General features: G+C 34.3%; 1 protein-coding gene across 1 annotated transcript; it reads left to right on the top strand.

The window, feature by feature from the left end:
• Nucleotides 1-13,317: 13,317 nt before the first annotated feature.
• Nucleotides 13,318-14,553, top strand: LOC147946988 (uncharacterized). The gene has a single exon (XM_087507319.1). The coding sequence runs from the start codon at nt 13,318-13,320 to the stop codon at nt 14,551-14,553; it is 1,236 nt and encodes a 411-aa protein (XP_087363445.1).
• The last annotated feature ends 466 nt before the right edge of the window (nt 14,554-15,019 follow it).

Raw genomic sequence — 15,019 nt, 5'->3', positions numbered from 1 at the left:
AAATAAATTTAATCAAATTTACACAAGGCAAAAGATCAAGTGATTACTCTAAAAGCAGCAAACTTCTTACAATATTTCTTCCAAAATATGGGAAAAATGACTTTTTAATACCCTCACTAACTACCTATATTAAATTCATACATGATCTATGCTCTTGTGCCAAATCATATCTCCACCTAACAAAAGTTTAAATTTACAACCTAAAGTTCTGTTTCTGTGCTAAACCAAATCATCATTCCTTTGCACCAAACTACCTCAAACCAATCCAATTTTACGTCGAGAGGATGAAGGTGAGACCACGTTGCAGAAGTTGAAAAACTATTTGATGGCATATCATCACCAATTTTCCAGAGATAGGAATCTGCATGAGCTTCTTCCTGAAGGCATGCCTTGATTAACTGCACAATGGGGTTTCGAGAGCGAGAATGGGCGATCCACCACTGATCCACCCTAACAGCATCCACAACCACTGAATTTATTGGCAAACCTGAAACTCTAGGTCCAGCATCACCCGTGATGTCCAGCAGAGGCCCAAGTGACGTCCAATTATATGTCGAGAACTTACAAGTAGTTCCAGAGCTCACTTCACACACAATGTAAGGCCGAGCAAGAGGACGGAGTTTGCAAATGCCTCTCCATATCCAGGAACCGGATGAAGCTCAGGCAGATTCCTATCTCTGGAAAATTGGAATCAATGAGACGACACGTTTTGTGAAAGAAAATCAATGAGATGACACGTTTTGTGAAAAATAAAGTAAAAAATGAGACGACATGTTTGATGTTGCTTTTAATTTGATGTCCATACTCCAATGATGCCATATCAATAAAATAATCGATTCTAAGATAGTGAATGGTAACGTTAAAAAGCGGAATTAGAAAGACAAAAAAGTTAAATATGCTTTTTGTTACCGATCAACAAAAAAGTAAAAACAAATTGTGGTTTTAAGAAAAAAATGAGAAAAGTGAGTTTGGCGGCTTTTTAGGCTGTATAATACAAGTGGACCGCAGTTCACATTAGGCCTGGCAAATAAACCGACCCAAAATACTCGAATCTGACCCCGACCTGAAATAACTGAACCCGACCCAAACCGATTCTGCCTAAATAATCAATCGGTTTTTATTTTCAAATAACCACAAGTATCGGGTATTACCCAAACCGAACCCAAGGAACCGAAGATACCTGTTTATTACCCGAGAACAATTATACACAATATCCCTAACATTATCACATATGATTTGATTTCATAAAAAAAAAATCATAACCATGCCGAACTTGCCAGATTTTGTCTGATTTCAAGAATTTTTCATGTTTTATAAACCAAAACCCTCAAACTGGATCCCCAAAACCTAAGTCCGCCGTTAGCTTCATCTTTGGGTTCTCCGTTCATAGGCAACTAGAAGTCGATCAATTGTAAGCTTCATTCTCCTCTTTTTTTTTTAATCTATTGATTTGTTTATGTCTAAAACTCTATTGATTAATTTATATTGTGATTTCAATTGACACTATTTTTGTACTTGTTTTTTTTTTGGGTCAAATTTGTATTTGTTTGATTCACATTGATACTAGACAAGTATTATCAGTTTATCATTATCAGTTTCATTTGTTTAAGATTTTAAGTCATGCTTTTCTTTGTTGGGATGCTTAGACATGGTATGTGGTTTAAATTATTTTGCGAGACATGGTATCTCAGTTTCATTTGTTTAAGAGTTCATTGTTTCTTATTGAATTTGTTAGATTATACAACTATTTGTACAGTTATATTTCAGGTTTTTTTTGGGTTTTGTGGGTACATTTCAGGTTTTTGTGGGTACTTTGGATACATTACAGGTTTCTTAAAGTCAATACCCAAATAACCCGAACCCGATAGGAACCGAACCTGACCCCGACCCAAAATTATATGAACACCTGTTCGGATCCTATATTAGTAAACCCGAAAAACCCGACCCCAAATTACCCGAACCTGAGCCCGACCCGAACACCCAAATGCCCAGGCCTAGTTCACATAACAACACTCTAATATCCAGCTGTTTTGTGCAAATACGCCTATACCCACTGTATATTTTATATATATATATATTTGTTTAATTTACCAGCATTTTCTATATATAGATTAAATCATTAAACCTATAACATATAAGTATTTCTTGGTTTTACAATAAGACCTTTACAACAACTTAACACTAGGTTTCACCATATATTTTGATATTAAATTATTTTGTTTTAAGTTTTTATGATTGTATTTTAATTCATTTAGCCATATGTATTTTTCATAGTAAGTTAGGTATCTAAAGTTCAGAATTGTATGAAAATGTTTCTTCATATAAACAAATTTTATATCTAAACTAATTATTAATATATTTTCTAACATTTTTATTAATGGTAATCTGCATCGGTTGTTATTGTTTTACCATTCAAAATTTTAATTGTGAACCGCAATATTTTTTTTACCAATCGGTATTTAATTTTAAATAAATTATGGTATTTAAATTTCACAAATTAAAACTTTATTTATTAATAAAAATATATATCTAATTATACTCATTATTAATATAATAATATGAAATCTGTACTACAAATTGTTTTTTACCAATCAAACATTATCTTGTACCGCTTATTTTGGAGTAACCGCACTTGTCCCGCAAATATATTTGTTCCGCATGTACCGCAGTTGAACCGTACCGCACTATCAATTTTTTTGTCCCGCACTACTAAATCCGCAATTATCATTCGGACCCTAAGTTTTGCATTAACACGATGTGGTCTAAATTGTGACATCTATGTCATCATTTTTTCACGGCGATTTTAATACAGCTACTGTCAATGTATGGTTTAGTACAAAAACAAAACTTTAAATTGTAAATTTAAATTTTTGTTAAGTGAGGGTATGATTTGGCACAAGATCATATATAATGTATAAATTTAACATATACCATTTGTAAGGGTATTAAAAAGCCATTTTTCCCCCAAAATATGTCATTATAAACTATTCAAAAAAAATAAAACTGGATTATCAAATATCAATGTAGGTAGATCAACAACTTACCTTCTCTCCATTTTTGGAGATTTCTCTATGCGTTGTAGAAATTGGTTAGAAAGCTTCAATCAGCCTTCAATGTTTGATAACATGAAAACTATATTTGATTTCACACATCCATATTCAAGTTTATCAATGTAACATGTAACTTTAACTAGATTAAATTCTTGTCAATTTTGTTTTGTTTTTTTTTCTAGGCTATTATTATTTATTAATTTATTTGAAGATTAATGCATTGTGATTGATAAAAAAACTTGTTCACAAAACTAAACAGATAAGATCAAGGGAAGTATTTATCTTTATCGATGAGATATATATATATTTTTTTTATCGATGGGATCTTGATTGATGATGAGCACAAAGGTAAGTAGGTAACCAAATGTAGTCTTTTTAATCCAAATGTAAATGTACAGCCTAATATTCATAGGCTGAACTGAAATTAGGAGAAAATGAGATTATATGGTAAACTCAAAACTTTGTAAGAACTTTCATTTTTATTCAAAAAGGAGAAAAAATGATATTTTCATGCTCCATGTTAATATAATGCATATGATTTAATATTATCACCTCAAATAAAATACTAGATTTCCCCTAAAAAAACTAAAAAACAACATAATTTTGTCCTCCACGAAATTGTAAACCAACTAATATTGGCCCTTACTTTTGGCTATTATCAAAATTCAAAACCAAACATTCATAATCGTTATTATAAAATAAAAAATAAAAAAATCATAATATCGCTAGAGAATCATAAAAAAGAAAAAACCGTTTTTTCTCTCTCGCTTTAGACAATTGCGTACAACCATCGTTCCTAGCAAAACCTCTTCGTCCTCATCGTTTCCGGCCGGAGCCGGCTTCTCTGGCGTCGGTCGGCCTTCTTTCCTGTTGTTTATTTTCTCTGAACTATTGTTTTGTACAGTTCTGGTTTCAAATAACATCGACAAATAGAGTTAATGGCTATTTGGTTGAAGATTGTGATTCTGTGTTTCATCTATTTTCTCTCTCTCCGAGAGTTTTCCTTTCCGACTATGATCCGACAAGAGAATCGGAGTGTTGTCGGCGTCTCTCCGTCATGGATCCAGCCAGGCGGTTTCCATAGTTTCAAGTCTGAAACTGTTCGTTTCTACCATCGATGCTTCATTCCTTCAGACAACAATCCATCCAAATCGTGTTAAGGATATCAAACCTAGATTTGGAATCCAGGAGTATCCGATATTGGTTTTGAAGATGATGGTAATCAACTGCGGCTTAATCGCTTCAATAAAAGATGTGTTACACTCTTCTCGGCGAGGATCTCCGACGGAGGCCATCAATTCCCGAAGAAGCCTACGATTCTCGCTCATGGTAGTGACGTTCTCTACCCGAGGAGTCTAGGAGATCGCAGTGCTCTGTCGAAGGTTCCAACAACTTCTAGAGATGTGGAGGCTCTGTTCGGAAGAGAAGGTGAAAAGGTAAGATTCGGGGCAAATCTCATCACCAAAACTGGTAGTCTTTTTCTCTCAACGATCCAAAGGAATAGTCTATAGCAAAATTACAATGTTTACTTCATTGAGACATGTGAGAGATATAGATGGATAAGAGGACCAAAGAATCTCCCAAAGGAACACAATGAAATCTTGCCGGAAACATCAAATATAGTGATTTCAAGAAAGATACAATATCTGAAGAAAGAAGCAAAATATAGAAAGTTTGTTTCTTTATTATTGATGCTTAAAGAGTTGTGATTACAAGATTGTTCTCTTTTATAGTGAGACCATATTCTTGACCTAGATTCTAGATTGTCCTTGAATAGACCAGCTGTGAGATTGATGACCTTCACGTGGCACAATCTTCATCATCTAATCCAAGCGCTTCAAACCTATTTTTCAGTGTCATTGCCGTACAACTTGAGGACATGTCGTTCTCTGCAATTATCTTCTTTTTTGTTTTTTGCAGGTAGCCATTGCACAGCTTTGGGCATATGATGAGAAGGCTTTGTGTTGTTGTGCTTTGCACAGTTTGAGCTTTGAGACAAAACAGTATCGTTTTGGTCGTTATTCCTTACACTCCCCCGCAAACTTGGAGTAGGTGGCACACCAACGCCAAGTTTGAGCCTGAGATACTCAAAAGGTTTCTGGGGAAGAGATTTAGTAAAAATGTCTACAAGTTGAAACTCAGCGGGAATGTGGTTAACGATCAGATTACCGAAGGCGACTTGCTCATGAACATAATGGTAATGCGTCGCCAAATGTTTGGTTCTCGCATGGAAACTTGGATTTGCAGTAAGGTAAACTGCAGAGAGATTGTCACAGTAGAGTTCCGGTGTAGCAGGCAGGGAGACACCTATGTCATGAAGAAGATTAACGATCCAAGTGATTTCAGAGGCAGCTTCTGACATGGCTCTATATTCAGCTTCAAAGGAGATTTTTGACACTGTTTGTTGTTTCTTTAAAGACCAAGAAATCATGTTTCGGCCAAGGAAAGTACAGAAGCCACCAGTGGACCTGCTAGTTGACGGACATCCGGAGTAGTCACTGTCACTATACACGCGAAGCTTAGAGTCGGTGTGTCGAGCAAATGAGACTCCCATTGTAGTTGTGCTCTTTATGTACCTTAGAATCCGTTTGAGTAGGTTGAAATCGGAGAATGAAGGTTCATGCATCTTCTGGCATACATAGTTGACAGAGAATTGCAGGTCTGGTCTTATTAAGGTTAGATACTGTAGTCAACCTGCCAAGTTTCTGAAGTATTTAGGATTTTCAAACAGAGCATTCTGTTTTGACACTTTGTTCAGTTGTTGAGGAAGTGGTATGGCAACAGGATTACATGAGGACATAGAAGCAGCAACCAAAAGGTCCTTAACATACTTCTGCTGAGAAAGACACAGACCATTTTCATGGTATTGGATCTGAATTCCGAGGAAATAGTGAATCTTGCCAAGATCCTTCATTTTGAATTGCTTGTTGAGTTCATCAAGAAGAGTGGAGAGGAGCTTGGAAGAGTTTCCTGTAATAGCCATATCATCAACGTATAGTAGCAACATAATGATGTCGGTTCCTTTAAAGCAAACAAAGAGAGATGGATCTCTCATACTGCAAGTAAAGCCAAAGTTTAGCAGAAAATTGCTAAATTTGTCAAACCAAGCCCTTGGAGCTTGTTTTAGGCCATAGAGAGATTTATGGAGACGACAAACATGATTGGGATGCTCCTTATCGATAAACCCAGCAGATTGCTTCATGTACACAACTTCATTGAGATCTCTATGGAGAAATGCGTTTTTAGCATCCATTTGTTTAATTTCCCAGTTCATAACTGCTGCAAAATGAAGAACAGCTCTCACCGTTGCTGTTCTAACTACTGGGCTATAAGTTTCAAGGTAATCAATGCCTTCTTCCTGTTTGAATCCTTGGACAACAAGTCTGGCCTTGAACTTGTCTAAAGAGTCATCTGCATTGAGTTTGACTCGAAAGACCCATTTTGAGCCTAAAACATGCATATCCGGTGTGTGAGGAACTAAAGAGAATGTATTTGCTTCTTTGCAATTACTCATTTCCTCATTCATTGTTGTTGTCCAGTAAGGATCTTTTAGAGCAGCAGTTACCGTTTCAGGCTTTGGATATGAGACCTTGTGTGTAAGTAGAGCATAATGAGGGTTCTGTTTGGTAATACCAGCTTTTGATCGTGTTGTCATTGGATGAGTTGAAATATTTGAAGAGGAGTCGCTTGTAGCTTTAGGTGTGCAGATATCATCATTGGTGGCTGAGCTTTGCACATTTGAGACTGGCGATTGAGAGTTGTTGCCTATAGGAACAAGATCTAGGCTTGCCGTACACCCAGAACTCTCATCACCAGTTTCATTTGTGGAGTCAGGCATGCTTTGTGTTGATGTGTCATTTGTAATGGCATTGTTGTTGATCGTTGTGTCTGAAACAGTTGGTGTTGCAGGAGCTGTCTGAGATTCTTCAATATGAGCACAAGGTACTGAGACATCTGAAAGTTGTTTGATCCAGGCTCCATATAGTGGTGTAGGTGAGGATTTTTGAAGATAAAGATATGTGTTTGCAAAAGGAAAACTTGCTTCATCAAAAATAACATGGCGGCTAATATACACACGTCCAGTTGGGGGATAGAAGCAACTGTAACCTTTATATTTTTCAGTGTATCCAAGAAAAACGCACTTGAGTGATCGTGTATCAAACTTATTGTGAGCATATGACCTTAGAGTTGGGAAGCAAGCACAACCGAAGGTTCGTAGGGCTGAATATTTTTTGGTGGTTTTGAGAATAAAGCTTCATACGGACTTTTGTTACCTTTAAGAGCACTGGTAGGCAAGAGATTGCTTAGAAAATTTGATGTAAAGAAAGCTTCTACCCAAAAGCTCTGTGGAGTGGCACTCTGAAATAGTAGAGTAAGAGCCATTTCCGTTAATTGTCTGTGCTTTCTCTCTGCCATGCCATTCTGCTGAGGAGTATGAGGACAAGAGACAAAATGTTGCATACCAGAGTTCTCCAACTGGGTAAGAAATTTCTGACTCATGAATTCTCCACCACCATCTGATTGAAAGGTTCCTATTTTTGTTTGTAGAAGATTTTCAACAAGTAGCTGATACTTGATGAAGATTGAGTGGAAATCAGATTTTCTTTTTAGAGGATAAAGCCAACAATATCTTGAGTAGTTATCAATGAACACTGCATAAAATCTGAATCCTTGAACAAAAGATACAGGAGAAGGACCCCAGAGATCACAATGCACTCTCTCTAAGGGTCTTGAAGCAATAAAAGTAGAAGAAATCAATGGCAACCTTGAACTCTTGCCAAGCTGACATGACTCACACACCTTCTTGGTACTTTTATTGATTTGGATTGCCTTATTTGTAGACAAAAGCTGAAGGACCTGCTGATTTGGATGCCCCAACCTTTGATGCCAAACCTCATCACTCGTCTTGACTTGCCTTGTGGAGTAGAACATCTTATGCTTTGAGTCATCCAATTTGTACAGACCATCAGTTTCCCTTCCCTTTGTCAGAACTTTGCGTGTTGCTTTGTCCTTTATAACAACATCGTAAGAATCAAAAGACACTTTACAAGGATAATCTTTAGTCAATTTTGAAACTGATAACAAGGACTTAGCTATTTCAGGGCAGACTAGCACATCTTTGAGAGGGATATTACCTGATGTGGAAGGAAGATTTGCAGACCCTACATGTGTGATGGGAAGAAAGTTCCCATCACTTGCCATTACCATATCAGTGCCGTGATAGGGTTGAGCCTTTTGTAGACGTTGGGTGGAGCTGGTGATGTGTGCAGTTGCAGCGGAGTCTGGATACCAGTTGTTGTCCTTAGTGACATCGGTGATGTGAAGAGCAGAGAACGCAGCAGCATTGATTGCAGGGCGAGCAGATTGCTGATACTCCTTATCGAACCGATACCAACATTCAAAGGCATTATGACCTCGTTTGTTGCAGATTTGGCAGACAAGTTTCTCATTTGTGTGAGCAACTGATGGAGATGATCTCGACGAGGTGAACTGTTGATGAAAACCTCGGCCTCTGGTTGAGTATCCTCCCCTTCCTCTGCCTCTGTTACCACGACCTCGGTGTTGATAGCTTGGTGATCTTGTGGTGTTAAAAGCTAGGTGCGGATTAACCTCAGTTGAGATAGAGTAGCCTTGGAGTCTATCATCATAACCAATAAGTCGAGATATCACATTCTCATAGCTAGGTTCAGGCTTTCTATCCATAGAATCCTCGATGACTGTGATTATTGGTTCATATTCACGACCTAAACCTCTTAAAGCAGCAAAAGTTTTCATCTTTTCACTAACATGATCTCCAATAGAAGCAAGTTGATCACAAATGTCTTTAATTCCTCTAAGATAATCATACATGTTCTTTTCTAACTTTTCAGCATTCTGGAGACGCCTTTGTAACTCAAACAACCTAGACACTACAAGAAAATAGTGCTATTGCAACAATATTTTTGCAAGAATTGTATTCGTTAAGATTTTACAACAAATTTTGCTATATTTTTACAATGATGAATGCACGTCACAATTTCATTACAATTTTATTACAAAATAACAACAAAAGTTTTTGTGTCGTTTTTCCGTTACAAATTAGCAATATTATTGTGACATCCGAAAATGTCGTTTTTCCGTTACAAATTAGTAAATATTCCACGATTATGAGTTGTGATTATTTTGCAAGAATATTTTAGTATATACATGTGACAAAATATGTGACATCTTTACCACAATATTTACAACAATTTATAACTCTTTCGCAACATATATATTTTATAAAAATTATGTATATAAATATATATTACATTTTTTTTTGAATGGACTTCTATGTTACTTCTTCTTAAATCAATTAACTCTTTTGTTAGTTTCAATAACAACTGTAGAAGGTAAACTAACATCTAAATATATCAATTATTCGTTTTGCTTATACTTGGAAAATCATGAAGTGTTACTAAGAAAAAAATTTATTTATATTTATGTTGTTTCAGGTATTAAGTGGTAGAAATGAAATGGATAGACTTGAAACAAGCTTACGATGGATTTTAATTATAAGTGTTTAAACACTTACTAGATAACAACCCGCACATAATTCCGTATAAAATAATTATTAAATGTTTTTACTGTAATTTTTATTTATTAAATCTATTATATTTATCGGTAATTGAAAAATCTAAAATTCGATTGTGTAGTATATATTTATAAAAAAATTTGTATAATAATTAAAATTTAACCCGTGAGAATTATTATAATATCAATCTATATTATTATATCATATGAACAAAGAGTACTTAAAATTCATTTTAAATTTTTTATGAAAATATAATTAAGTTAGAAAGAGAATATAAGATTTAATTAAGTTAGAAGGATAAATGTAAATATTATTAAAAGCTGATGACAAATAAAAGAAATAATGTCAAGTGCTATATGAATGCGACAAATCAGCATTTTTTGTGAGAATGATTCTCCTTTAATATATAAAGGATCTGCTTTCTAAACAATGAAATCATTTTAAGTTTTGAAGGATAATTAATAAAAGTTAAACCTGTAATCAATTTATTTTATTTTAAAATAAGTTTTTAACTAGAGTTTATATTTCCCTCACTAAACTAATGTTATGACTAATATAGTTGTCATGATTTTATCACTGTATATTTGAATTACAACATACTAGTATCTAAAAGCAATATAAATTTATGACATCTCAAACACTATAACCATATATTGTATATGTATAATCAATTAATCATCTTTAGTGGTCCACGTTAGTCACCCGAATATGCCATTTTCTTTAACATCTCAAACATTATAATCATATACGTATATGTATATATAATCATATTCCCTTTTCTTTAAACTAATATATATAAATTATATACATATAAAGTATAATCAATATTTCATTACCAAAAAAAAAAGTATAATCAATATGATTAATATTTGTCCTCATTACTCACCCACAACCGTTACACACCTATCTTAATAATTTGGATAACTATACAAATTCAAATTTACGTTGTGCGTGGAATATAAAAGTAATGTTGCGGCCTCTTCGGTTCGTCTTGTTATTATTTTTTTATTATTTTTTTTTTGAATAATACTTTAACAGATTTGGCCTAATCTACTAGTTCAATATCAAAGATACGATTTTATTTTATCTTGCTTATATATAGCTTAAGAAGGTGCTTAACTATCAATACAACACGTTAGCAAGCAACATTTCTTCTCCAAAGGTAAACACAGTTCTCCATTAACCCGCAATTTTATTATTGGTTCTGACTTCTGATTAGTATTGAGTTTTGTCGTAATTGGTATAAGTTTTGTTGTATTATTATATACTGACTTTGTTACTTTTAACAAATATATTTAGATGAGTCTTGTGGAAAATGAAGGCTAAGCTCAAGGAGGAATTGCGGCCGATTAAGGTGTTTTTACCCATCAAGAACACCTCATCTGTGATAAGAAGAAATAAAAATATTTTAGAAAAACTATTTCACATCATTTTACAACATTAATTTTAATTGCAGTAATTTGCTATTTCATTTGTTCAGCAAATTAGCTATTAATTTAATATTTTTTTTTTCCAAAGTAAAATATATATCTTCATGATTAAAGTAAAATGCATAACTCATTTTATTAGAAATAAGATATTTTTCGTAGTTTTTATTTACGATGATTTATAGTTGCACTGAAACGTTGTAATTACACCACTAATTTGCTACATAAATAACGTTACAATATTACAACACATATAGCAATAAATTAATTTGTTGGAAAATTGTAATGTTATTTGTTACACGTTTTATGTGGCAATAAGTTGCAACCATTTAGAGTTGCAAACGTGTGTTACAATTATGCGATAAATTTACTACGATACTAAGTTGTATTAGTACGACATATATAGCAAGAAGTTAGTTCATTGTAAACTTTGCAACATATGTGCAACAAATGCAAATTTGAAACAGCAACAAACAAAATGTGTCTCAGTTTTGTTGCAGTATCATGATTTGCAATAATATATTAAATTATTGTTGTTATGAATGATTATATTGTTGTATGGATGCCCATTATCGGCTTATTAGTATAAATCCTAAACCCTAATATTGTATCATATATATATGTTGTATCCTATACAACAGATGAATATACAAGAGAACAATTCCCTAAACCTCTTATCATAACACGTTATCAGCACGAAACCCTAACCGCCGGAGCTAAACAAAATTTTTTTCAAAATCTCTAGCCGATGTCATCTATCTTTTCCGACAATCTCTCCCACCTCCGATCAAGTTATCAACGATAAGTAACTCATGATTTTATAATCATTCGGTTAATATCATATTGTTTGTCGGACATGTTTAAATTCATCTCATAAATAAGTTTTGCCTCATGCTTCATAGTTACTTTCTAACGCTTAATTATGTGTAAGGAAATATAAATTTCATGCTTGAATCATTAGAGACGTGTGTTTAATTATAGCTTGACAAGGAGATCTGTTTGTTAGCATTTAATATTTTATTGGTTATGGTTTTACCGAATCATACACACGTACGTATGATATGGTTATTGCTTTATAAATTTTATTGTTTTATTTGGTCCATCATTGCTTTCGAGTGGGTTTAATTAGTTAATCGGTGATCCTAAATTTTGATAGTAATAATTATCTGGTTGTTCATATATAATATAAATAAACATCAATTATTTATTAACGTATATATTGGTGTTTGATGTCTAATGAATGTACTATATGATAGGAAACAATTTGGTCGTATGCTATGGAATTTTTCCACCCAAATCCTTAGCCGACATGTCATAGTTCGGTGCCTGCGTCCCCATCTCCGAAACACACAATCGAGCTAAGTGCTATTATTCATCATATTACTTACAGTTATCAATATATTCATGGTAAAATTGTAACATATATTATGTAAATCGATTGATGATTTAGTCATTAGTGCTCAGTTGTTTTATTATCAAGATCTATACATTATTGTTTGTTTAATTTCATGTTTCAACGCCTACCTTATGATGCGTTATTGTCAATTAGAGAATCATTGGTTTGAATTGGTTTAGTAAATTCGTAAACCGATGATTTAGGTTATGAAGTTTAATGTTTCTTTCATGCTTCCACGTTGACTTATGTTTCTTTGTTATAGACCCATGCTTTAATATAAGGAAGGAGTTCATGCAAAGGATGGAGTAAATAATACGCCGCCCACTCATATCGAGCTAAAGTTTTTCTGTTGCAACATGAGTTGAAGGACTAAGCAAATACTGATTCACAGATAGTGTCTCTGTCACATCTTTATCGAGCTAAGTACTACTTCCATACTTCCATCGATTAGCAAATCCAGTTTAATGACCTTCTATGGAAGTTAATTGATTAATGAAAAATCCAGTTTAATGACATAATAGTTTCAAACTAGTAAACGGTGAATATATATATATATATTGTTGGATAATTCCAACTTGAGGAAGACACTATCTCCTAGGAAGTTGCCAAAAGAGATAGATTAGGAAAATGAAAAGTTCCTATTATCATTAAGTTGTGTAATGGTAATTCTAATAGGTTTAGGAAAAGTGTAAACCTATAAATATAAGAGTCTATGGAGAGGTGTTCCATAAGACTTGAGAGAAAGAGAGATTTAGTTTTTGAGAGAGTTTTCTAAATCTAATAAGATTGGTAATCTTATATTTTTCAAGTTCTTAATATTAGATTTGGTATCAGAGTTAAGGTTGTAGCTCCGATCAAAAGTTGTGGAGAAGAAGCTGTCCATAACTAAGTATGGGGGACGAACCAAATCCATTGTCGAGAACCAAGGACCTTGGATCACCGTCCATCCAATGTTTGATGTTAACATCGACAAACTATACTGTTTGGTCGATGCGCATGAGAATCACACTTCGAGTTAGCGAGGTGTGGGATACTATTGATCCTGGATCCACCGATCAAAAGAAGAACGATGTGGCGACTGCTCTTCTGTTTCAATCCATCCCCAAATCACTTATCCTACAAGTTGGAGATCAAGGCTCGGCTAAAACTCTATGGGAAGCCATAAGAGCACGCCATCAAGGTGCAGAACGTGTAAAGGAAGCGAGGCTTCAGACTTTACTTGCAGATCTTGATCGAGTAACGATGAAGGATACCGACTTTGTTGATGACTTTACTGGCAAGATCTCAGGTCTAGCATCGCAGTCAGCTGCTTTAGGAGAAATTATTGAAGAATCAAAATTGGTAAAGAAGTTCTTAACAGGACTTCCAAGACACAAATATATTCATATCGTTGCATCGTTGGAACAAGTCTTAGATTTAAAGACAATTGAATTTGGAGACATAGTTGATCGTATAAAAGCTTATGAAGAGCGTGTAGGGGAGGAGACCCGGAGTGAAGACCAAGAAAAACTTATGTTCTCAAATTCAAGCAATCAAGGAAGCTACAGTGGTTATCAAGGAAACAGAGGAGGCTATAACAGAGGAGGTTATGGAAGAAGAGGAAGTAGTCTAGGAGGATATGGTCGTGGTGGATATGGTCAAGGTGTTTTTGGTCGTGGTAACTACAATGGAGATAGCTCTGGCAGAGGCAGGGGACGAGGAAGTTTCAATGGCCAGGGTAGTGGAGGAGACAATCCAGATCAAGTACAAAACCAGCAGAATCAAAACCAGAAGAAGGATCTATCTAAAATAATTTGTTGGAGATGTGATAAACCGGGTCATTACTCATCTTCATGTCCTGCGAAAGAAGTTGCACATCAAGAGACAAATCTTAATGAAACTCATGAAGCTGATGCACTTTACGTTCATGAGGTGGTGTTCTTGAATGAGGATAAGGTGTTTCCCAAGAATTATGATACCAACAATGAAAGTGTATGGTATCTTGACAACGGTGCTAGTAACCACGTGAAGGGAAACAAAGAATTCTTCTCTAGTTTAGATATGAATATCACAGGGAAGGTTAAGTTTGGTGATGGTTCATTTGTCAACATAATTGGAAAGGAGTCTAATCGGAGTACAAGAGATTGAAGCACCCGGAGTTCAAGTTGGAATTAAGGGGGAGAATGTTGGATAATTCCAACTTGAGGAAGAAGCTATCTCCTAGGAAGTTGCCAAAAGAGATAGATTAGGAAAAGGAAAAATTCCTATTATCATTAAGTTGTGTAATGGTAATTCTAATAGGTTTAGGAAAAGTGTAAACCTATAAATATAAGAGTCTATGGAGAGGTGTTCCATAAGACTTGAGAGAAAGATAGATTTAGTTTTTGAGAGAGTTTTCTAAATCTAATAAGAAAGGTGTTCTTATATTTTTCAAGTTCTTAATATTAGATATATATATATATATATATACATATATATAAAGATATGATGCTTAATATTTAACATTCATGTATATGATTGTTTATAATGTTTTGTGATTTACTTTAGTAATCACAAATCTAAATCTAATCAAAATTAGATATTTTATAATGATAAATATTTTAAACCATGTCTC

The sequence above is a fragment of the Camelina sativa genome, chromosome 3 (assembly GCF_030686135.1).
Source record: "Camelina sativa cultivar CO46 ecotype springtype chromosome 3, ASM3068613v1".
NCBI lineage: Eukaryota > Viridiplantae > Streptophyta > Magnoliopsida > Brassicales > Brassicaceae > Camelina > Camelina sativa.
This window is presented reverse-complemented; position numbering and strand designations above follow the sequence as displayed.